Consider the following 26,058-nt stretch of genomic DNA (forward strand, 5'->3'; position numbering starts at 1 on the left):
ATGTTACGTGGAAAATTCTGACGTTGATAATTAGCTTTTGTTCAAATATTATGGAAATATAAATAATTAGATTCTGATCTCACCCAAGCAATTCTGCAGCAAAGATGAAGGTCCTCATTCTACTGGCATTTCTTGGAGGGTGTTTGGCACAGTACAATCCACACATGGTGCCTGGCCGGACATCCATTGTCCATTTATTTGAGTGGCGCTGGACAGATATCGCGGCTGAGTGTGAGCGTTACTTGGCCCCCAATGGCTTTGGGGGTGTTCAGGTAACCATTGCTAACTATTGTTGTTTCAATCCTTCCCATTACCCACAGAACTGAAAAGATCAAAGGGGAAATTGATCAGGATGGTGTCAGAGACGAGGAATTTTGTTGCATGGAGAGACTGGAGAACCTGGGATTGTTGTCTTTAGAACAGAGAAGGTAAAGAGGAGATTTAATAGAAGTGTTCAAAATCAGGAAGAGGTTTGATGGAGTAAATAAGGAGGTAGTGTTTCCAATAACAGGAGGGTAGGTAACCAGAGGGAGACAGATTGAAGAGGAATCAGCAAATGAAACAGAAATTAAAAGGAAAAAATGGTGGGCAAAGAGAGTTTTTAAAAGGATTAGCAGGTGTGAAATGTTTCAAAATGATTAAAAATATTATTCCAGCATTGCATTTAACAGTTTCATTTGTTGTGGAATAGATTATTGCACAAAATAATCTCAGGAGACCCAGTACAGAATGATTGTTTATTAGCCAATGCATCAGGACAGCATAACCTCAGAGAAGGGTCTCTGAGCCCGACTCTCCCCAGCTGAAGAACCATGCAATATTTGTACATTCTACATCACATAGGCAAAACATTATTTATATTACAACATTGTCTGGTTTTAGATTTATCATTAGACAATTTGTGGATGTTCACAGGGCAGGGTTCCTAATATCCCAAGAACTTTCTCCCTTTCTTATTTCCCTTCGCTTCCTCCGTATCTCTTCCCTAGTGCTTGTTGGTACCAGGCTCGACATTGCTCTCTTCACTTTGTCTGCTAATTCAGGCCATCTAAGTATTTTAGAGGTTATTTGTTCGTCTTCCTCTTGCACACTGGTAGAGAAAATGTGAGAGAAATGGAATTCTTAATTCTGCCTCACATTACAACAAAGAGATGGTCTAGATATGTATGGTCTCAGAATGAAGACATCGATATTTTGGCCTTGGAGGGAGTGCAGAGGAGGTTTACTAGGCTGATACCGGAGTTGAGGGGGTTGAGCTATGAGGAGAGGCTGAATAAACTAGGCTTGTACTCGTTAGAGTTTAGAAGAATGAGGGGAGATCTCATTGAGACATATAAGATGATGAACAGGATGGATAGGATAGAGGTGGAGAGACTCTTCCCGCTCAAAAAAGACAGTAGGACTAGGGGGCACAGCCTCAAGATAAAGGGGAGGCGGTTTAGAACGGAGTTGAGGAGGAACTTCTTCACTCAAAGGGTGGTGAATCTCTGGAATTCTCTGCCCATTGAAGTGGTGGAGGCTGCCTCGCTAAATATTTTTAAGAAGCGGGTTGATGGGTTCTTGATAAGAGAGGGGATTAAGGGTTATGGGGAGAGGGCGGGAAAGTGGAACTGAGCCACGACAGATCAGCCATGATCTTATTGAATGGCGGGGCAGGCTCAAAGGGCTAGATGGCCTACTCCTGCTCCTATTTCTTATGTTCTTATGATATTGAGGAAAGAGGGTGAACTATTGGCCCAAGCACTTACTGTACCATAAATACGCAAAGGCACAAAGATTGAAAAGTTTTTAAAGTTTATGTATTAGTCACAAGTAAGGCTTACATTAACATTGCAATGAAGTTCCTGTGAAATTCCTCTAGTCACCACATTCCTGCATGCCTGTTCAGGTCAATGCACCTATCTAGCGCATCTTTCAGACTGTGGGAAGAAACTGGAGCACTTGGAGGAAACCCATGCAGACACGGAGAGAATATGCAGACTCCACACAGACAGTGACCCAAGCCAGGAATCAAACTTGGGTTAAGCTTACAAGCTGGGGGAACACTTAAAAGTGTGGTCTCAACTAAATGTACTCACGCACGACTGAGGCACAAGCCAGAGTTGTTTTATAAGAATAAAGTAGATTCCCTTTACAGCCCAGCATCCAGATGGGTCAGGAGCAATGCAGCAATGTCGAGAACTTGGTCAGTGGTTACTCAGAAAGGAATAAAACTTCACAGACTGAGCAACTAGGAGTTTGGTGAGTGAGGGAATCTTATGGGTTAATCTCTTTCTCAAAATATAGTTTAGCATTTATCTAAAAATTACAGTTTAAGTTCAAATTTTTATATCCAGTCTTTGGCAGGGAGATAAGTATTTAATTGTTTTTTCATTCATTCATGGGATGTGGGTGTCGGTGGCTAGACCAGCATTTATCGCCCTTTGGAAGATGGTGCTGAGCTGCCTTCTTGAATAGCTGCAGTCCCTAAGTTGTAGATGTATCTAGAATGCTGTTAGGGACAGGGATCCTGGATTTTGACCCAGCGACAGTGAAAGAACAGTGACATATTTCCAAATCGGGGTGGTAAGTGACTTGGAGGGGAACCTCTAGAGAAAGATCAACTTAATGCAAGACAGATTGATTCAAGAGTCTGACGGCAGCAGGGAAGAAGCTGTTCTTGAGTCACTTTCTACACGTCCTCAGACTTTTGTATCTTTTTCCCGATTGAAGAAGGTAGAAGAGAGAATGTCCAGAATGCGTGGGGTTCTTAATTATGCTGGCTGCTTTGCCGAGGCGGCGAGGCAGTGGATGATTCAGTGATGATAATGCCATTGAGTATCATTGAATATCAAGGGGTGAGGATTATATTCTCTCTTGTTGCATATCAAGCTGTGATACATCCACAAAGAATGCTTTCTGTGGTGCATCTGTAAAAGATGGTGAAAGTTGTAGTGGACATACCAAGTTTCCTTAGTCTCCTGAGAAAGCAGAGGTGTTGGTGGGCTTTCTTAACTATAGTGTTGGTGTGGAGGGACCAGGACAGGTTGTTGGTATCTGGACACCTAGAAATCTGAAGCTCTCGCCCATTTGCATTTCATCCCCATTGATGTATACAGGGGCATGTTTTCAAACATGCTTCCTGAAGTCAATGACTATCTCCTTCGTTTTACTGAGGGAGAGATTATTGTCGTCACACCAATTCGTCAGATTCTCTCTTTCCTGTACTTCACCACTATGGTGGTGTCGTTAGCAAACTTGAAAATCGAGTTGGAGAGGAATCTGGCCACACAGTCAAAGGTGGATAAGGAGTATATGAGGGATCTGAGCACTGGTGATGAGGATCATTGTGGAGGAGATGTTGTTGCCTATCTTTACTGATTGCGGTCTGTGAGTTAGGAAGTCCAAAGACCAAAGTTTGGGAGGAGTATTGCCAGAAAAGGTAGTAGTATGTGAAATGTGGGGTGAGAAGAGGAGTGTTCCATTATATAAGGTGAGGTTGGAGAGTCCAGTGAAGAGGGTGAAGTGGTAGTAGGAGTAAAGGAGAAGTTGTCTTGTCCTGGAATACAGTTCATCTTGGGTAATGATATAACTGGATCACAGGTGGGGGTGGTGCCTCCTGTGGTTGAAAAGCCAGTAGAAAATCAAACAGTTGAGTTGTTGAAGCATGCATATCCTGGGATTTTTTTCTGATTGTGTAGTAAAATGGTCACAAAGTCACAGGTTAAGACACAAGGAGAAATCAAAGAGTGAAGATAAGAAAGTTGAAGTTATCAGAAGCTATTATCAGTTACCATATAGTTATCAGAAACTATTTTTGATCAGATGATTGGAAAAGAACAAGAACAGATAGAGGATGAGCTGGATATTTTTAGTTCGGAAAAGTTGGCAGAGTTACAACAGAATGATATGGAAATAAAACAGTTTTTCGAGGAAGTGACGAAGATGATTGATGAGGGTAGGGCAGTGGATATTGTCCTCATGGACTTCAGTAAGGCCTTTGGCAAGGTTCCTCATGGCAGACTGGTGCAGAAGGTGAAGTCGCATGGGATCAGAGGTGCGCTGGCAAGGTGAGTACAAAACTGGCTTGGTCGAAGAAGACAGAGGGTAGCAGTGGAAGGGTGCATTTCTGAATGGAGGGCTGTGACAAGTGGTGTTTCTCAGGGATCAGTACTGGGACCTTTGCTGTTTGTAACATATATAAATGATTTGGAGGAAAATGTAATTGGATTGATTAGTAAGTTTGTGGACAGCACAAAAAACTCCCTGGTGGGTCATTTGAATCATACCTTAAGTGAAACATTCCATGCTTACACTAGCTAAATTCAAATTGTAAAATTTACAATCCTGGCAAACTTCACAAAACACTTTGGAGTTTCTGACTTGAATTATAAAAGCATCTTTAAGGAAGAATATACAGAAAATCCCCATATTTCTGGGGAACTGAGGGACTGCTGAAACTAAAGAACTGAAATAAGTCAGTATTATTAAAGAGGTTGTGCTAGCAAGATTAATTAGATTGAAGGTTGATAAATCACCTGTAGCAGATGAGCTTCATCCCAGAGTGTGGACGGAGGTGATGAGAGGGATAGCAGATGCATTGGTGGACATCTTCCAAAATTCGATAGATTCTGGAAAGGTTCCTGCAGACTGAAAAGTAGCAAATGTAACCTTAAACAAGGAGGGAAAGAGAAAATAGGGAACCACAGTCATGTTAGATTGACTTGAGCAGCAGGAAATATGTTAGCATATGTGATAACTGGACACTTAAAAATATTATTGGGCAGAGTCAACAATGCTTTTTGAAAGGGAAATGATGTTTGACAAACCTGTTGGAGTTCTTTGAGATTGTTACTTGTAGCATTAATAAAGGAGAACCAGTGGATGTGGATTTGGATTTTCAGAAGGCTTTTGATACGGCCCCAGACAAGAGATTAGTAAATAAAATGAAAACACGTGGAATTGTCGGGTAACGGATTGAGAATTCGTTGACAGAAAATAGAGAATGCAGAGAAATGAGTGGTTGCAGAGATAGGGAGGGGTGTAGGATTGGAGGTTATTACAGGGATCTGGAGGATTGTTGGATTGGAGGTGGTTAGGGATAGGGAGAGGTGTAAGGGCTGGAGGAGGTTACAGAGAGAGGGAGGGGTGCAGGGTTGGAAGTTATTATAGGGATCTGGAGGATTGTTGGGTTGGAGGTGGTTACAGAGATCTGGATTAGGCCATGGTGGAATATGAATCAGCAGCAATGTATTGCTGTTCGATCAGAAAGTATAGTGTGATGATGATAATTAAAGCTACAATAATGATTGGTTCCATCACAACTGGCTCTTGATGTGTTTCTGTGACAGATCTCTCCACCCAATGAACATATTGTCCTCAATGACCCTTGGAGGCCTTGGTGGGAGAGGTACCAGCCAATCAGTTACAATCTTTGTTCTCGATCAGGCAACGAAGTGGAATTCAGAGACATGGTGACGAGATGCAACAATGTCGGTGTAAGTTGTTCAATGAACCCTTCTCTTTCCAATCACACTAATCCATTATTGTACTCCAGCTACTTTTTGAGAAGGGGATTGATTCTCATTGCCCTTGTATAGGGTTAACAGAAATATTATCTGTATCAGAATGAAATCAGTAGTATTACTGGCCCATTAAGAACTCTGATATGCCTCTGCTTCACAAAAACTAGGAGCAGGAGTAGGCCATTCGGCTCTTCTAGCCTGCTTCACCATTCATTTTGATCATGGTTGATCTTTGAATTCAATATCCTAGTCCCCTCCCCCCATATCCCTCGATCCCTTTAGTTCCAAGAGCTATTTCTAATTTCCTCTTGAAATCACACAACGTTTTGGCTTCAACTACTATCTGTGGGGAGTGAATTCCACACATTCGCAACCCTCTGGGTGAAGAAATTTCTCTGCATCTCTGTTCTAAAAGGTTTAAGCCTTATCCTCAAACTGTGACTCCTAGTTCTGGACTTCCCTACCATTGATAACATTCTTTCTGAATCTACCCTGTCTAACCCTGTTATGAGATCTATGAGATTGCCTCTCACTCTTCTAAACTCCAGTGAACATAATCCTAACCGACTTAGTCTCTCCTCATATGACATCCAGGAATCAGCCTGGTAAACCTTCTCTGCCCTCCCTCTACATTAAGGACATCCTTCCTCAGATAAGGACACCAAAATGCGCACAGTAGTCCAAGTGTATCCTGGCCAATGCCTTATACAATTGCAGCAAAACATCCCTATTGTCAAATCCTCTCGCTATGAAGGCCAACACAACATTTGCCTTCTTTACTGCCTGCTGTACATGCAGGCTTACTTTCAGTGACTGGTGCACAAGGACTCCAAGGTCTCTCTCAATTTACACCCATTCAAGTAATAATCTATCTTCCTCTTATCATTACTCGCGGAGCGAGTTCCACATTCTCCCCACTCCCTGGGGAAAGAAATCGCTCCTGAATTCCCAGTTGGATTTATGGGTGACTGTCTTATATTTACGATCCGCTAGATCGGATCTGAGTTCCATCAGTGGAAAAATCATGCTCGACCAATCCCTTTCATCATTTGAAATTCTTCTATTCAGTCTTCCTTTTTTATGATGGTAAATGAGCTGTACATAATGTGGTCTAACCAAGGTCCAAAACAAGTTCAGTATAACTTCTGTTTTTCAATTCTGTGTCTCAAAAAATTAACCAGATGCTTTGTCTACATTTTTTTCCATGGTCTCACTTCCCTCCCTGGCTATTTTTAGCAGTTTTACTCCTGGAGTCCTCTTCTCCTCACCCCATATAAATTCTTGTACATAATGTGAGCTCCTTACTTTCCTGATTAAAATATATGTCAAATTTGTTTATGTGGGAGCACACAAACAGGCAGAGGCCATTTTTACCTGCATCATACAACGAGATCACGGTTGACCTATAACTTAAATGCATATAGGGAGTTGCAAATTGTGGGGGAGAGAGTTGGGAGGGTCAGTACTGAGGGAGTGCCGCACTGTCAGGTGGTCAGTACTGAGGGAGTGCCGCACTGTCAGGTGGTCAGTACTGAGGGAGTGCCGCACTGTCAGGTGGTCAGTACTGAGGGAGTGCCGCACTGTCAGGTGGTCAGTACTGAGGGAGTGCCGCACTGTCAGGTGGTCAGTACTGAGGGAGTGCCGCACTGTCAGGTGGTCAGTACTGAGGGAGTGCCGCACTGTCAGGTGGTCAGTACTGAGGGAGTGCCGCACTGTCAGGTGGTCAGTACTGAGGGAGTGCCGCACTGTCAGGTGGTCAGTACTGAGGGAGTGCCGCACTGTCAGGTGGTCAGTACTGAGGGAGTGCCGCACTGTCAGGTGGTCAGTACTGAGGGAGTGCCGCACTGTCAGGTGGTCAGTACTGAGGGAGTGCCGCACTGTCAGGTGGTCAGTACTGAGGGAGTGCCGCACTGTCAGGTGGTCAGTACTGAGGGAGTGCCGCACTGTCAGGTGGTCAGTACTGAGGGAGTGCCGCACTGTCAGGTGGTCAGTACTGAGGGAGTGCCGCACTGTCAGGTGGTCAGTACTGAGGGAGTGCCGCACTGTCAGGTGGTCAGTACTGAGGGAGTGCCGCACTGTCAGGTGGTCAGTACTGAGGGAGTGCCGCACTGTCAGGTGGTCAGTACTGAGGGAGTGCCGCACTGTCAGGTGGTCAGTACTGAGGGAGTGCCGCACTGTCAGGTGGTCAGTACTGAGGGAGTGCCGCACTGTCAGGTGGTCAGTACTGAGGGAGTGCCGCACTGTCAGGTGGTCAGTACTGAGGGAGTGCCGCACTGTCAGGTGGTCAGTACTGAGGGAGTGCCGCACTGTCAGGTGGTCAGTACTGAGGGAGTGCCGCACTGTCAGGTGGTCAGTACTGAGGGAGTGCCGCACTGTCAGGTGGTCAGTACTGAGGGAGTGCCGCACTGTCAGGTGGTCAGTACTGAGGGAGTGCCGCACTGTCAGGTGGTCAGTACTGAGGGAGTGCCGCACTGTCAGGTGGTCAGTACTGAGGGAGTGCCGCACTGTCAGGTGGTCAGTACTGAGGGAGTGCCGCACTGTCAGGTGGTCAGTACTGAGGGAGTGCCGCACTGTCAGAGGGTCAGTACTGAGGGAGTGCCGCACTGTCAGAGGGTCAGTACTGAGGGAGTGCCGCACTGTCAGAGGGTCAGTACTGAGGGAGTGCCGCACTGTCAGAGGGTCAGTACTGAGGGAGTGCCGCACTGTCAGAGGGTCAGTACTGAGGGAGTGCCGCACTGTCAGAGGGTCAGTACTGAGGGAGTGCTGCAGTCAGGGGGTCAGTACTGAAGGAGTGCTGCACTGTCAGGAGGTCAGTACTGACAGGGTGCTGCATTCTCATGGGTTCTAAAGCTTTTTGGGACATCCTGAGCGTATGAAAGGTCCTATAGGAACGTAAAATCTTTCTTTTGCTTCTTTTAACCCTTTCAGGTGCGTATCTATGCAGATGTTGTCATTAATCACATGTGTGGAGCATCGGGTGGGTCTGGGACACATTCATCCTGTGGATCGTATTTTGACGCTGGATCCGAAAGTTTTCCTGCTGTTCCCTACTCTTCTTGGGATTTCAATGATGGCAAATGCAGGACTTCGAGTGGAAATATCGAAAACTATAATGATATCCACCAAGTAAGGAGTATTTTTATGTTTACAACCCCACCCCTCAATTTGTGTTTCTTTGCGGCTCATCCACGTTCAAACTGCTTTCCACGGTCCAGTCACACTTCCCTTGTATCCTTCACCCCACTGCAGCCCTTCAACTGAGCATGTGGGCAAAACCAATTCATCCCAATGGCAAGTTTTGTATCAGCACTCGAAACACTAACAAAACAGATCACCAACTCACTGTCCTGGTCCCACCCTGCCAATGCTATCATTAAGAAATCCCACCAACACCTTTACTTTTTCAGGAGGTTAAGGAATTTGGTGAGAGCTACAACTCTCACCAATCCGACCAAGACCGCAAGAAACTGCAAAGAAAGTAACCCAGTTCATCACCCAAACCAGCCTCCCATCCATTGACTCCGCCTACACTTCCCACTAAGGAGTTTATAGAATTGCAGATGGTTGGAAACCTTCAAGCCAATGATAAATTGGAGAGGTTGGGCGAGCAAGAGAGGGGTGATGGCCTAGCGATAACATCTATTCCAGAAATTCAGCTAATATTCTGGGGACCCAGGTTTGAATCCCAACACTCCAGATGGTGGAATCTGAATTCAATAAAAAAAATTTGGAATTAGAAGTCTAAAGATGACCTTGAAACAATTGTTGATTGTCAGAAAAACCCATCTGGTTCACTAATGTTCTTTAGGGAAGGAAATTTGCATCCCTACCCAAACTAGCCTGCATGTGTTCCACAGCCACAGCAATGTGGTTGACTCTGAACAAGAGCAACTAGGGTGGGCAATAAATGCTGGCCAGGTGGTGATGCCTATGTTCCATGAATGAATTTTAAAAAAGACACAGGATAGAGGACATGAAAGAAGGAAAGGGTTTAGCAGAATAATAAATAAGAAAGAATTGTGCAGAACATTCACTGGAATATATCAGACATGTTCAGGCAGTCACACCATCATCCTCCACATCTTCTAAAATCAATGAATCCAATGTTTCCCTTCCACCTTCTGTAAACTTTAGCTCATCCAGAATGGTAGGGCAGCATGGTAGTACAGTGATTAGCACCACTGCTTCACAGCTCCAGGGACCTGAGTTCAATTCCCGGCTTGGGTCACTATCTGTGTGGAGTTTGCACATTCTCCTTGTGTATGTGTGGGTTTCCTCCAGGTGTTCCGGTTTCCTCCCACGGTCCAAAAATGTGTGGGTTAGGTTGATTGGCCATGCTAAAAATTGCCCCTTAGCGTCCTGAGATGTGTAGGTTAGAGGGATTAGTAGGTAAATATGTAGGAATATGGGGATAGGGCCTGGGTGGGATTGTGTTTGATGCAGATACAATGGGCCAAATGGCCTCTTTCTGTACTGTAGGGCTTCTATGATTCCATGAACTCTGCTTCCATAGAGTCATATCAAGTCCCACTCACACATTGCCATTTAAGCTCGCTGAGCATTGACTTCAGATACCTTGTTTTCAATCATTCCATGACCTGGCCCTCCCTGTCTCTGTAATTGTCTACAGTCCCACCACCCTCCAAGATCTCTGTGCTGCTCCCATTCTACCCTCCAATTTCTATCGCTCCACCAGTAGCGGCCATATCATCAGATGGCTGGGCCCTAAGCTCTGGGATTCCCTTCGTGAACCTCTCCATTCTCCATGAAACTGCTTCATTGAAACTTTCGGTCACCTGAGCCAGTATCTGTCCCTCTGTGACTCGGTCTCAAAAGAAAGGAAGAAACTCTGTTAAGATAGTCAGTACAGACTCATAGAACATAGATCATTACAGTGCAGTACAGGCCCTTCGGCCCTCGATGTTGCGCCGACCTGTGAAACCAACCTAAAGCCCATCTAACCTACAATATTCCTATATCATCCATATCTTTATCCAATGACTGTTTAAATGCTCTTAATGTTGGCGCATCCACTACTGCTGCAGGCAGGGCATTCCACGCCCTTACTACTCTCTGAGTAAAGAACCTACCTCTGACACCTGTCCTATATCTATCACCCCCCCAATTTAAAGCTATGTCCCCTCATGCTAGACATCTCCATCTGAGGAAAAAGGCTCTCACTGTCCACCCTATCTAATCCTCTGATCATCTTATGTGCCTCTATTAAGTCACCTCTCAACCTTCTTCTCTCCAATGAAAACAGTCTCAAGTCCCTCAGCCTTTTCTCATAAGCCTCAAGACTCGATGGGCCAAATGACCTTTTCTGCACTGGAAGGATTCTATGATAAATTGTCTTTGTGGGATGGTTGTTGGTTTTGAGAATTGAACTGAGCGTATTTTCTGACAGGTCAGGGACTGTCGGCTCGTGAGCCTTCTGGACCTCGCACTGCAGAAGGATTATGTGAGGGGCAAGATTGCAGAATACCTGAACAAACTTATTGACTTGGGCGTGGCCGGATTCCGAGTAGATGCATCCAAACACATGTGGCCTGGAGATATGGAAGCTATCTTCAAGCAGCTGAACAACCTCAACATGCGCTGGTTCAGCAGTGGCTCCAAGGCTTTCATCTATCAGGAAGTAAGTCAACTTGTTCCCACTCCCGCTCTCCCTGAATCTCCACATCACTCAGGATTTATGCTTTTCATTTCTCAAATTCCAGGTGATTGATCTGGGGGGTGAGGCCATCAAATCCTCCCAGTATTTTGGTCTGGGACGAGTGACTGAATTCAAATACAGTGCCAAGCTGGGTACGGTGGTGCGCAGGTGGAATGGTGAGAAGATGGCCTATTTAAGGTAGGAACTGAATCTAGCCTTTATTTGTTACTGCTGTTTTGTCAAAACCCTGTAAGGTTGGTTCATGGAGAGAACTGAAATAAGAAGGCTTATCTTGCAAGATGCACTTTCCACAACTTCAAGACATCCCATGGCATTTTACAGCCAATAAAGTTTGATTGTTTGAAGAACATCTCTGTCATAATGCAGGAAACACTGCAGCCAATTTGTGCAAGCAAAATCACACAAACAGCAAAGTGAGAACAATCGCATAATCTGTTTCTTTGATTTTGACAGGTGGACAAATATTACCTTGAGGATACTGGGAAAATTTCCCCTGCACATCTTTGAAGTGCTCACATAGGATATTCACCTCCATCTCAGTGGGAGGTGGAGGAAGACACATTGGGCATCTCTGACAGTGCGGCACTCCCTCAGCACTGACCCTCTGACAGTGCGGCACTCCCTCAGCACTGACCCTCTGACAGTGCGGCACTCCCTCAGCACTGACCCTCTGACAGTGCGGCACTCCCTCAGCACTGACCCTCTGACAGTGCGGCACTCCCTCAGCACTGACCCTCTGACAGTGCGGCACTCCCTCAGCACTGACCCTCTGACAGTGCGGCACTCCCTCAGCACTGACCCTCTGACAGTGCGGCACTCCCTCAGCACTGACCCTCTGACAGTGCGGCACTCCCTCAGCACTGACCCTCTGACAGTGCGGCACTCCCTCAGCACTGACCCTCTGACAGTGCGGCACTCCCTCAGCACTGACCCTCTGACAGTGCGGCACTCCCTCAGCACTGACCCTCTGACAGTGCGGCACTCCCTCAGCACTGACCCTCTGACAGTGCGGCACTCCCTCAGCACTGACCCTCTGACAGTGCGGCACTCCCTCAGCACTGACCCTCTGACAGTGCGGCACTCCCTCAGCACTGACCCTCTGACAGTGCGGCACTCCCTCAGCACTGACCCTCTGACAGTGCGGCACTCCCTCAGCACTGACCCTCTGACAGTGCGGCACTCCCTCAGCACTGACCCTCTGACAGTGCTGCACTCCCTCAGCACTGACCCTCTGACAGTGCGGCACTCCCTCAGCACTGACCCTCTGACAGTGCGGCGCTCCCTCAGCACTGAGCCTCTGACAGTGCGGCGCTCCCTCAGCACTGAGCCTCTGACAGTGCGGCGCTCCCTCAGCACTGAGCCTCTGACAGTGCGGCGCTCCCTCAGCACTGAGCCTCTGACAGTGCGGCGCTCCCTCAGCACTGACCCTCTGACAGTGCGGCGCTCCCTCAGCACTGACCCTCTGACAGTGCGGCGCTCCCTCAGCACTGACCCTCTGACAGTGCGGCGCTCCCTCAGCACTGACCCTCTGACAGTGCGGCGCTCCCTCAGCACTGACCCTCTGACAGTGCGGCACTCCCTCAGCACTGACCCTCTGACAGTGCTGCACTCCCTCAGCACTGACCCTCTGACAGTGCGGCACTCCCTCAGCACTGACCCTCTGACAGTGCGGCACTCCCTCAGCACTGACCCTCTGACAGTGCGGCACTCCCTCAGCACTGACCCTCTGACAGTGCGGCGCTCCCTCAGCACTGACCCTCTGACAGTGCGGCGCTCCCTCAGCACTGACCCTCTGACAGTGCGGCACTCCCTCAGTACTGACCCTTTGATTGCAGCGCATGCTCAGTACTGACCCTCAGTACTACCCTGAGTGTGTCAGCCTGAACTTTATGTTCAGGCCTTTGCAGTGAGACCTAAACTCAACCTTTTGACTCAATTTTAATCTTGGATTTGTCGTCACTCTTTACAGAACCTGCTTTGTTTTTCCTACTGTTTCTGTTGTTATTTTGTTTAATATGTGCTGGCCCTCCTGTAGAGTTTTGACATCTCCCGGTCATTACTTGGCAACAGTATTAAAGACCTATGCTCCTGGACTCTTTGGTGAGGCCTGAGGCTATGAAAATGTCATTATAAATGCACTGTCATTTTTCCTGTCAATTCAAGGAGCAATTTCTATCTCTACTTGTGTGCTAACTCTTGTGAACTTTTGTGTGCAGGAACTGGGGAGAAGGATGGGCCTTCATGCCCACTGACCGAGCATTGGTCTTTGTAGATAATCATGATAATCAGAGAGGGCATGGACCTGGTGGCGCATCCATACTCACCTTCTGGGACTCCAGGTATGGGTCACATGCCAATGCTCTTCTCCCACAAGGGTCAGGGGGCAGGACACTGTTAGATTTAAGCCCATATTACTTACAATCTAAATTATAGCTGAGATAGTTACAGTAACATCTAGATACTTAGAGAAATTCAAGGTAGTTGAGATGAGGGGAATTGCTTGATAGAGCAGACGCAGCACGGTTTCGTTAAGGGGAAGTCGTGTCTGACAAATTTACTGGAGTTCTATGAGGATGTGTCTGGGGCGGTGGATAGAGGAGAGCCGATGGATGTGGTCTTTCTTGATTTTCAGAAGGCGTTTGACAAGGTACCTCACAAGAGGTTATTGCAGAAGGTAAGGGGGCATGGAGTTGGGGGTAGGGTGTTAGTGTGGATAGAGGATTGGTTGTCAAATAGGAGACAGAGAGTGGGGGTTAATGGGTACTATTTGGATTGGCGGTTGGTGACTAGTGGAGTGCCCCAGGGGTCGGTGCTGGGGCCTCAGCTATTTACCATTTACATAGATGATCTGGAGGAGGGAACCGAGTGTATGGTGTCCAAATTTGCTGATGACACCAAGATTGGTGGAACGGCATATTGCGCGGAGGGTGTGGAGAGTCTACAGAAGGATCTAGATAGGCTGGGCGAATGGGCCAGGAACTGGCAAATGGAATTTAATGTTGGCAAGTGCGAGGTGGTCCACTTTGGTAGGAGTAATGGTAGGAAGGACTATTACTTACGTGGCGAAAAACTGCAGCAGGCGACGGTGCAGAGGGACCTCGGGGCCCTTGTGCATGAGTCACAAAAACCCAGCCTGCAGGTGCAGCATTTGGTCAGGAAGGCTAATGGGATGCTGGCCTTCATAGAGAGGGGAATTGAATATAAAAGTAGGGAGGTCTTGCTGCGGCTGTATAGGGCATTGGTGAGGCCGCAGCTGGAGTATTGTGTGCAGTTTTGGTCGCCATATTTACGCAAGGATATTTTGGCCTTGGAGGGAGTGCAGAGGAGGTTTACTAGGCTGATACCGGAGTTGAGGGGGTTGAGCTATGAGGAGAGGCTGAATAAACTAGGCTTGTACTCGTTAGAGTTTAGAAGAACGAGGGGAGATCTCATTGAGACGTATAAGATGATGAATGGGATGGATAGGGTAGAGGTGGAGAGACTCTTCCCGCTCAGAAAGGACAGTAGGACTAGGGGGCACAGCCTCAAGATAAAGGGGGGGCAGTTTAGAACGGAGTTGAGGAGAACTTCTTCACTCAAAGGGTGGTGAATCTCTGGCATTCTCTGCCCGTTGAAGTGGTGGAGGCTGCCTCGCTAAATATTTTTAAGACGCGGGTTGATGGGTTTTTGATAAGCGAGGGGATTAAAGGTTATGGGGAGAGGGCGGGAATGTGGAACTGAGACACGACAGATCAGCCATGATCTTATTGAATGGCGGGGCAGGCTCGAAGGGCTGGATGGCCTACTCCTGCTCCTATTCCTTATGTTATGTTAAACCAATTTATTGATGTTGTTTGATGGAATAATACGTGATGTAGATAATGGAGAACGTGTGGACATACTGTAATTGTATTTCCAGAAGGCATTTCTTAAGGTGCCACATACAAGTTTATTACAGAACATGAAAACACTTGATCTAATGAATAACCAATTAGTCTAGATAGGAGATTGGCTGGCCAACTGATGATTGAGAGTATGAATAAATGGGTCATTTGCTGATTGTCAGGATGTGGTGATTGGACTATCTCAGGGTCTGTGCTGGGGCTTCAACTTCTTAGAATTTATATCACTGAGTTAGATTTAAGAAGCGAAGACATAGTAGCTAAATTTGCAGATGACACAAAGATAGAGCAGTATATTGTGAACAGGATGTAAGGAAGTTGCAGGTGGCTCTAGATAAGCTGAATGACTGGGCAAAAATCTGGCAGATGGAGTATAATGTGGGAATAGTGAAGTTGCTCACTTTGACAGGAAAAAAAAAGCAGAGTTTTACTTAAAAGGAGAATCACTGCAGAATTCTGCAATGCAAAGAGATGTAAATGTTCTCGTGCATGAGTCACAAAAAATAAATATGCAGGTACACCAAGTAAATAAGAATGCTCACGGAATGCTATCCTTTATTGGGACAGGAATTGAACATAAAGGATGATGTGCTTCAATTATACAGGACACTGGTGAAACCACATCTTGAATACTGTGAGCAGTTTAGGTCTCCCTATTTGAGGAAGGATATAAAAACATTGGAGATGGTTCAGAGGAGGTTGACTAGATTGAAAGCCGGAATTATCAGATTGTCCTGTGATGAAAAGTTTGATACAGTAAAAAGTCTGACAACACCAGGTTTTAGTCCAACCTATTTATTTGATAATATACTCACTAGCTTTCGGGGTTACCCCCTTCGTCAGGTGAATGGAGAGTTCTGGCCTCAGACAGAGCATATAAAGCACAGACAGTTTAGAGATTACTGATTAAAATGCGAATCCTTACACCTAACCTGCTGTTCAAGACCTGAAGTGGCTGATAATGTGAGTGGAAGGAGCACTGATCACAGTTTAAAGAGATGTGTATTGTCTCCAGACAGTACAGTAAGTGAGGTTTTGCAAACCCAGGCAAGTCACGGGGGTTACAGATAGTGCGACATGAACCCAAGATCCCTGTTGAGACCGTCCTCATGTGTGCGGAACTTGGCTATCAGTCTCTGCTCAGCGACTCTGCGCTGTCGTGTGTCGTGAAGGCCGCCTTGGAGAATGCTTACCCGAAGGTCAGAGGCTGAATGCCCGTGACCACTGAAGTGTTCGCCAACAGGAAGGGAACAGTCTTGCCTGGTGACTGTCGAGCGATGTTCATTCATCCGTTGTCGTAGCGTCGACAACGGATGAATGAACATCGCTCGACAGTCACCAGGCAAGACTGTTCCCTTCCTGTTGGCGAACACTTCAGTGGTCACGGGCATTCAGCCTCTGACCTTCGGGTAAGCATTCTCCAAGGCGGCCTTCACGACACACGACAGCGCAGAGTCGCTGAGCAGAGACTGATAGCCAAGTTCCGCACACATGAGGGTGGTTTCAACAGGGATCTTGGGTTCATGTCGCACTATCTGTAACCCCCGTGACTTGCCTGGGTTTGCAAAACCTCACTTACTGTACTGTCTGGAGACAATACACATCTCTTTAAACTGTGATCAGTGCTCCTTCCACTCACATTATCAGCCACTTCAGGTCTTGAACAGCAGGTTAGGTGTAAGGATTCGCATTTTAATCAGTAATCTCTAAACTGTCTGTGCTTTATATGCTCTGTCTGAGGCCAGAACTCTCCATTCACCTGACGGAGGGGGTAACCCCGAAAGCTAGTGAGTATATTATCAAATAAATCGGTTGGACTAAAACCTGGTGTTGTCAGACTTTTTACTGTGTTTACGCCAGTCCAACGCTGGCATACCCACATCATGACTACTATCGAAAAGTTTGATAGACAGAGCTTGTTTCCACTGGAATTTGGAAGCGTGAGGGGTGACTTTATTGCAATCCTGAACGGTCTTGACAAGGTGGATGCGGAAAAGGTGTTTCCTCTTGTGGATGAGTCCAAAACTAGGGGGCACTGTTTTATAATTTGAACAGAGAAGAGGAGAAATTATTTCTCTGAGGGTTGTGCAACTTTGGCACTCTGTCTCAGAATGTGGGGTTACTGTATATTTTTAAGGCAAAGGTAGATAGATTCATATTAAGCAAGGGAATTAAAGGTTATTTGGGGTAGATGGAAATGTAGAATTCAAAACATAAGCTGATCAGCCGTGATCGTTCTGAATGGTGGAGCTGACTTGAGGGGCTGAATTGACTACTTCTGCTCCTACCTCAAAAGTTCCTGTTGACCTGCTAACCAGTCAACACTCTACTGTGGTATAAATTGTTATGATTGTTTGAAATTTGATATTCTTGTATTTGTCCTGATGAGTGCAAGATGAAAAACTTCAGCAACATGTCTTTCTTTTCAGTGGAATTCAAGGTCTGTGTGACAAGTGACTAATTAATATTGATGAACTGAAGCAATTAATGGGATTAAGTAGTAACATATCCCCTTGATATGATAGCCTATATTTCTTCGTTCGTGAAAGGGAATAGTTGCAGAGATAGAGAGGTGGTGGATACATGAGTTTTGAGTTTCAAGAATTCTTTGGACTGTAAAATATTTCCTTGATTTGGAATGGAACAAAGAGATTGCTGGTTTCAGAAAGACAGGAACAAAGAAATACAGGTGTTAACCTGACATCAGCGGCCATCAGTGGCAAGTGAAATGCTAGAATCTATTATTAGTGATCTGTTAACAGGCCATTAAGAAAATCATCCTACGCTCAAGCAGAACCAACACGGATTCATGAAAGGGAAATTATGTTTGAGAAATCTAAGTATCTCAAGCAGTTAAGTAAAAAGGAACACGTGCATGCAGTACATTTGGATTTTCAAGAAGCATTCGATAAGGTGCCATACAAGAAGTTATTTCAAAAAATTAGACTCCTGGGATTGGGCTAACACAGTAGCATTGGTTAATAGACAGAAAACAGTGACAAGGAATAAATGAGACCTTTACAGGTTGGGTAGCTGTGAGTAATTAGGTAGAGCCATGGCAGGTGGATTATAATGTGGGCAAGTGTGAAGTTATTCACTTTGGTAAGGAAAATACAAAAGCAGGTTTTTCTTTTAAAAGGAGAGGCTCTGTGAACACGATGGAAAAAATGAAGGTTGAAAGATGGTTGTTTTTCAGGATTCCAGACAGAATTTGATAGGTTTTTGGGATCAAAGAGAATTCAGGGATAAGATAGGAAGCATGGGAAGGTGCAGTTGAAGATCAGCCAGGATTGTATTGAATGGCAGAGAATGTTGATAGGGCCCACTTGATTCCATCTCCTATTTTCTATATTCCAGAGATAATAGCCCCAGGCTGGACAGCTTTTCTGAATAATTTTAATCTCTCAGTTGTGGTCTTGTTGCAACTTTGCAGGCTGTATAAAGTGGCTGTCGCATTCATGCTTGCACACCCTTATGGCCAGACACGTGTGATGTCCAGCTTCCGGTGGGATCGCTATTTCGTTAATGGAAAAGTAAGTCTAACTTTCTGATAAGCTTACTCCGCACAAACAAGAATGAGTGAAAGTGGAGCAGCCCTAAGTCAATAAATATCTCTGGTTCAAAGTATCTGCAACATAATATTACATTCAGTTTTACATCATAGAAACAGGCTGCTCAGCCTGGCTGGTTAGTGCTGGAGTTAGTGCTCCGCATGCGCCTCCTCCCATCCCACTTCTCACTTGAGAAGGGAGGGTTGAGAGGTAATGTGATGACTGTTTTTAGGATCTAAAGAGATAGGATAATGTTGGTCAGGAGCAACTCTCTCCCAGAAAAGTCAATCCAGAGATCGTGGCCTGAGTTTGAAGGGGGAAATCTTTGGAGCAACAGGCGATTTGGGACCTTTGGTTCCCCAAGCTGTCGGCCACTGAGGGTTTCTCAGCCCAGTTCCAGGGAGAGAGGAGACTCACTGATAGAAATTAATCCCTGTGATTGGACAATAACTCCAACCACTGCACTGCTGAAGTATCAGTGTTCAGGAAGTGCCTATTGTTAGCGGATCAATACTGAGGGAGTGCCGCACCGTCAGAGAGTTAGTGCTGAGGGAGTGCCGCACCGTCAGAGAGTTAGTGCTGAGGGAGTGCCGCACCGTCAGAGAGTTAGTGCTGAGGGAGTGCCGCACCGTCAGAGAGTTAGTGCTGAGGGAGTGCCGCACCGTCACAGAGTTAGTGCTGAGGGAGTGCCGCACCGTCACAGAGTTAGTGCTGAGGGAGTGCCGCACCGTCACAGAGTTAGTGCTGAGGGAGTGCCGCACCGTCACAGAGTTAGTGCTGAGGGAGTGCCGCACCGTCAGAGAGTTAGTGCTGAGGGAGTGCCGCACCGTCAGAGAGTTAGTGCTGAGGGAGTGCCGCACCGTCAGAGAGTTAGTGCTGAGGGAGTGCCGCACCGTCAGAGAGTTAGTGCTGAGGGAGTGCCGCACCGTCAGAGAGTTAGTGCTGAGGGAGTGCCGCACCGTCAGAGAGTTAGTGCTGAGGGAGTGCCGCACCGTCAGAGAGTTAGTGCTGAGGGAGTGCCGCACCGTCAGAGGGTTAGTGCTGAGGGAGTGTTGTACTGTCAGAGGGTCAGTACTGACAGCATGCTGCATTGTCAATGGGTCAGTATTGAGGGGGTGCTGCACTGTCACAGGGTCAGTACTGAGAGCGTGCTGCACTGTCAGAAGGTCAAAACATACAAAAGTCTGAGATCATGTACCAACAGACTCAAGAACAGGTTCTTCTGTGCTGCTGTCAGACTTTTGAATGGACTTACCTTGCATTAAGTTGATCTTTCTCTACGCCCTAGCTATGACTGTAACATTATATTCTGCACTGTCTCGTTTCCTTCTGAATGAACATGTATAGTATGCAAGAAACAATACTTTTCACTGTGTGTTAATACATGTGACAATAATAAATCAAATCAAATCAAAGTACTGAGGGAGTGCTGCACTGTCAGGGGGTCAGTACTGAGGGAGTGTCGCACTGTCAGAGGATCAGTACTGAGGGAGTGTCGCACTGTCAGAGGATCAGTACTGAGGGAGTGTCGCACTGTCAGAGGATCAGTACTGAGAGACTGCTGCACTGTCAGAGGGTCAATACTGAGGGAGTGCCGCACTGTCAGAGGGTCAATACTGAGAGAGTGCCGCACTGTCAGAGGGTCAATACTGAGAGAGTGCCGCACTGTCAGAGGGTCAATACTGAGGGAGTGCCGCACTGTCAGAGGGTCAGTACTGAGAGACTGCTGCACTGTCAGAGGGTCAATACTGAGGGAGTGCCGCACTGTCAGAGGGTCCGTACTGAGGGAGTGCCACACTGTCAGAGGGTCAGTACTGAGGGAGTGCCTTCAGCCAGATGTGTCAAGTGAATGATCCATCTTAGCCTTCTCTGGAGGTCCCCAAAATCACAGATGTCAGTCTTCAGCCAATTCATTTCATGAGATGTCAAAAAACATTTGAAAGCACTGGATAGTGCAAAAGCTATAGGTTCTAACAATATTCTAGCAATGGTACTGAAGAGATCTGCTCCAGAACTTGCCACGCCCCTAGACAAGCTGTTCCAGCACAGCTACAACACTGGCATCTACCCAACAATGTGGAAAATTGCCCAGGTATGTCCTGTACACAAAAAGCAGGACAATTCCAACCCAGCCAATTACCGCCCCATCAGTCTACTCTCAATCATCAGTGAACATAGAACATTACAGCGCAGTACAGGCTTGATCTTGCACCGACCTGTGAAATCAATCTAAAGCCCATCTAACCTACACTATTCCAATATCATCCATATGTTTATCCAATGACCATTTAATTGCCCTTAATGTTGGCGAGTCCATTACTGTTGCAGGGAGGGCATTCCATGCCCTTACTGCTCTCTGAGTAAAGAAGCTACCTCTGACATCTGTCCAATATCTATCACCCCTCAATTTAAAGCTATGTCCCCTTGTGCTAGCCATCTCCATCCGAGGAAAAAGCTCTCACTGTCCACCCTATCCAATCCTCTGATAATCTTATATGCCCCTATTAAGTTACCTCTTAACTTTCTTCCCTCTAACGAAAACAGCCTCAAGTCCCTCAGCCTTTCCTTATAAGACCATCCCACCATACCAGGCAACATCCTGGTAAGTCTCCTCTTCACTCTTTCCAATGCTTTCACGTCCTTCTATAATGCGGCGACCAGAACTGTATGCAATGCTCCAAGTACGGCCACACCAGAGTTTTGTACAGCTGCAACATGACCTCATGGCTCTGAAACTCATTCCCTCTTTCAATAAAAGCTAACACACCATATGCCTTCTTAACAACGCTATTTACCTGGGTGCCAACTTTCAAGGATCTATGCACATGGACACTGAGATCTCTCTGCTCATCCACACTACCAAGTATCTTACCATTAGCCCAGTACTCCGTATTCCTGTTACTCCTTCCAAAATGATCACATCATTTTGATGATCACATCCTCAACAATAACCCGTTCAAAGACACTCAGTTTGGGTTCCATCAGGGTGACTCAGCTCCAGATTTCGTTACAGCTTTGGTTCAGAAAAGCTGAATGCCCGAGGTGAGATGACAATGACTGACCTCAATATCAAGCCTGAGTGTGATATCAAGGAGCCCTAGCAAAACTGGAATCAATGGGAATCAGGGGGAACCTCTCTGTTCATTGAAGTCATATCTAGCAAAAATGAAAATAGTTGAGATGGTTGGAGGTCAGTCATCTCAGGTCATCAGTGCAGGAGTTCTTCAAGGTAGTGTCCAATGCCCAACATCTTCAGCTGCTTCATCAATGACTTTCCCTCCATCGTAAGTGGGGATGTTCACTGATAATTGAACAATGTTCAGCACGATCTGTGACTCCTCAGATACTGAAGGAGTTCATGTCAAGTGCAACAAATCCTGAACGATATTCAGGCTTGGGCTGATAATTGACAAATAACAGTCAGAAATAAAGAATAAAGAACAAAGAACAAAAACAGCCTGGGAAACAGGCCCTTCAGCCCAACAAGCCCGTGCCGCCATCTTAACACCACCAGTCCCCCCTTCCACCCATGACCCTCATCTAATGTTTTATGGCCATCCACATTGAGGGAAACTAATTTAGGGACAATTTATTACTGCCAAACGGCCTAATAGCACATCTTTGGGAGAAATAGGAGAAAAAGTAGTCCGTTTGGCCTACTGTGCTTGCTCAGCCATTCAAAGTCATGATGACCGATTCATTATCTCAATGCTATATCATTAGAGGTCTTTAAGAAGAGTCAGACAGACTCAAAACATTTGATTCTGTTTCTCTCTCTCTGCAGATGTTGCCAGACTTGCTCAGTTTTTCCAGCATTTTTTGAATTTTATTTCATGGAAACTTTTGATAGAATAACAAAGGGGAAACTGTTTGCAGTGATAGGAGGGGGGACACAGATTGAAGAGAATCGGGTAAAGAACCAGAGGGGGAGATGAGAGCAATTTATTTGACACAGTGAGTTGTTGTGATCTGGAATGTGCTACCTGAAAGGGCAGTGGAAGTAGATTCAATAATAACTTTCAAAAGCAAATTGGGGTGATTCTTGAAAAGGAATAATTTGCAGAGATACAGAAAAAGAGCAGTGGAGGAATAATGAAAACATTTTCACTTGCTTTCCACTGCTTTCCCAAAGGATGTGAATGATTGGATGGGTCCACCGAGCAATAGTGATGGGTCGACCAAACATGTGACCCTCAATGCTGACACCACGTGTGGGAATGGCTGGGTATGTGAGCACCGATGGCGTCAGATCAGGTTAGTCCATCCCCAAGTCCACATTAATAAGCAAGCATCCATTCCAAAGCAGTGCCGATAAAAATACTCTGGTCATTATGTCACATTTGCAGGAACATGGTCATCTTTCGCAATGTGGTGGATGGGCAGCCTTTTACAAATTGGTGGGACAATGGAAGTAATCAGATTGCATTTGGGCGTGGAAAAAGAGGCTTCATCGCAATCAACATTGATAATTGGTGAGTCTTACTGTATAGGAAGTGCAGCTATGTAATTAAAGATGGACCTCATATCAATAACATTGCAATAATGATACGTATCAGAGAAATACACAATAATGCAGCAGCACAGTGATGCAGCAGTGAGACAGCAATGTAACCATAAAAGAGTAATTTGGCTCTGACATGGTATGTTGCAGCAATATAGTAATGCTGTGTCATAGAGGTTTACAGCATGGAAACATGTTCTTTGGCCCAAATTGTCCAGACCGCCCCCTTTTTAACCACTAAGCTAGTCCCAGTTGCCTGCGTTTGGCCCTCTGTACCCATCTCACCCATGCATATGTTTAAACGCTTTTTAAAAGACAAAATTGTACCCACCTCTACTACTACCTCCTGGCAGCTTGTTCCAGACACTCACCACACTCTGTGTGAAAGAATTGCCCCTCTGGACACTTTTGTATCTCTCCCCTCTAGTTTTGGACTCTACTATATTTGGGAAAAGATATTGACGATTTAGCTGATCTGTGCCCCTCATTATTTTATAGACCTCTATAAGATCACCCCTCAGCCTTCTACACTCCAGGGAAAAAAGTCCCAGTCTATCAAGCCTCTCCTTATAACTCGAACCATCAAGTTCTGGTAGCATCCAAGTAGATCTTTTTTGAACTCTTTCTATAATACTATAAGAACATAAGAAATAGGAGCAGGAGTAGGCCAACTAGCCCTTCGAGCCTGCCCCGCCATTCAATAAGATCATGGCTGACCTGAAGTGGCTCAGTTCCACTTTCCCGCTTTCTCCCCATAACCCTTAATCCCCTTGCCTACCAAAAACCTATCTATCTGCGTCTTAAATATATTTAGCGAGGAAGCCTCAACCACTTCAACGGGCAGAGAATTCCAGAGATTCACCACCCTTTGAGTGAAGAAGTTCCTCCTCAACTCTGTTCTAAACTGCCCCCCCTTTATCTTGAGGCTGTGCCCTCTCGTCCTGAAAGGATATAATAATATCCTTTCTGTAACTGGGTGACCAGAACTGTACACATTATTCCAAGTATGGCTAACCAATGTTTTATACAACTTCAATAAGACATCCCAACTCCTATATTCAATGTTCTGACCAATGAATCCAAACATGCCGAATGTCTTTTTCGCCACTCTGTCCACCTATGACGACACTTCCAAGGAGCTATGAACCTGTACCCCTAAATCTTTTTGTTCTGTAACTCTCCCAACGCCCTACCATTAACTGAGTAAGTCCTGCCCTGGTTCAATCTACCAAAACGCATCACCTCGCATTTACCTAAATTAAACTCCATCTGCCATTCGTCAGCCCACTGGTCCAATTGATCAAGATCCCATTGCAATCAGATATAACCTTCACTGCCCACTATGCCACCAATCTTGGTGTCATCTGCAAACTTACTAACCATGCCTCCTATATTCTCATCCAAATAATTAACATAAATGACAAATAACAGTGGACCCAGCACTGATCCCTGAGGCTCACCACTGGTCACAGATCTCCAGTTTGAAAAACAACCCCCTACAACGACCTTCTGGCTTCTGTCATCAAGCCAGTTTTGTATCCATTTAGCTACCTCACTCTGGATCCCATGCGATTTAACCTTATGCAACAACCTACCATGTGGTACCTTGTCAAAGGCCTTGCTAAAGTCCATGTAGACAACATCAACTGCACTGCCCTCATCTACCTTCTTTGTTACCCCTTCAAAAAACTCAATCAAATTTATGAGACATGATTTTCCACTCACAAAGCCATGCTGACTGTGCCTAATCAGTTCTTGCATCTCTAAATGCATGTAGAGCCTGTCTCTCAAAATATCTTCCAACAACTTACTAACACAAATGTGAAGCTCACTGGCCTGTAGTTCCCAGACTTTTCCCTGTAGCCCTTTTTAAACAAAGGCACAACATTTGCCACTCTCCAAATTTCAGAGACCTCACCTGTGACTATTGATGATTCAAATATCCTGCTACAGGACCCGCAATTTCCTCCCTAGCCTCTCACAATGTCCTGGGACACACTTCATTGGGTCCCAGGGATTTATCTACCTTGATGCGCTTTAAGACTTCCAGCATCTCTTTCTCTGTAATATGTAAACTCATCAAGCCATCCCTATTTATATCCCCAAATTCCCTAACATCCATGCCTTTCTCAACAGTAAATACTGATGAGAAATATTCATTTAGGATCTCACCCATCTCCTGTGGATCCGCACACAGATGATCTTGTTGATCCTTAAGAGGCCCTACTCTCTCCCTTGTTTCTCTTTTGGCCTTTATGTATTTGTAGGAGCTTTTTGGATTTTCCTTTGCCTTATCTGCCAAAGCAATCTTGTGTTCCCTTTCTGCCCTCCTGATTTCTCCCTTAACTCTACCCCTACAGCCCCTATACTCTTCAAGGGATTAAATTGATCCCAGCTGCATATCCATGTCATGTGCCTCCTTCTTCTTCTTGACCAGGGCCTCATATACTTAGAACCATAGGACACTACAGCACAGAAACAGGCCTTTTGGCCCTTCTGGGCTGTGTCGAACCATTTTTCTGCCTAGTCCCACTGACCTGCATCTGGACCATATCCCTCCACACCCCTCTCATCCATGAACCTGTCCACTTCATCTGGCAGCTCATTCCACAATGCCACCACTCTCTGTGTGAAGAAGCCTCCCCAATATTCCCTTTAAACGTTTCCCCCTTCACCCTTAACCCATGTCCTCTAGCTTTTTTTCTCCCCTAGCCTCAGTGGAAAAAGCCTGCTTGCATTCACTCTATCTATATCGATCATAATTTTATACACCTCTATCAAATCTCCCCTCATTTTTCTACACTCCAGGGAATAAAGTCCTAACCTATTCAACCTTTCTCTGTAACTCAGTTTCTCAAGTCCTGGCAGCATCCTTGTAAACCTTCTCTGCACTCTTTCAACCTTATTTACATCCTTCCTGTAACTAGGTGACCAAAACTGCACA

The 26,058-nt window shown here is 45.8% G+C and overlaps 1 protein-coding gene across 3 annotated transcripts in view; it reads left to right on the forward strand.

Moving 5' to 3' along the window:
* Positions 1 to 26,058, forward strand: part of LOC145348280 (pancreatic alpha-amylase-like) — a 32,645-nt gene continuing 6,587 nt past the window's right edge. The window contains exons 1-9 of one of the 3 annotated variants that reach the window (XM_080196478.1): positions 1 to 272; positions 5,331 to 5,477; positions 8,433 to 8,630; positions 10,912 to 11,142; positions 11,225 to 11,358; positions 13,398 to 13,520; positions 18,496 to 18,595; positions 22,746 to 22,867; positions 22,960 to 23,085. In XM_080196478.1, coding sequence (XP_080052604.1) covers positions 105 to 272; positions 5,331 to 5,477; positions 8,433 to 8,630; positions 10,912 to 11,142; positions 11,225 to 11,358; positions 13,398 to 13,520; positions 18,496 to 18,595; positions 22,746 to 22,867; positions 22,960 to 23,085 — 1,349 coding nt within the window. In that variant the 5' untranslated portion in view covers positions 1 to 104. Of the gene's footprint in view, positions 273 to 325; positions 429 to 2,158; positions 2,242 to 5,330; positions 5,478 to 8,432; positions 8,631 to 10,911; positions 11,143 to 11,224; positions 11,359 to 13,397; positions 13,521 to 18,495; positions 18,596 to 22,745; positions 22,868 to 22,959; positions 23,086 to 26,058 lie in introns of those variants that run through there. The other 2 variants (XM_080196479.1, XM_080196480.1) reach the window with 2 other exon arrangements.

Source organism: Carcharhinus amblyrhynchos, chromosome 9 (assembly GCF_965287045.1).
Source record: "Carcharhinus amblyrhynchos chromosome 9, sCarAmb.v2.hapA, whole genome shotgun sequence".
Taxonomy (NCBI): Eukaryota; Metazoa; Chordata; class Chondrichthyes; order Carcharhiniformes; family Carcharhinidae; genus Carcharhinus; species Carcharhinus amblyrhynchos.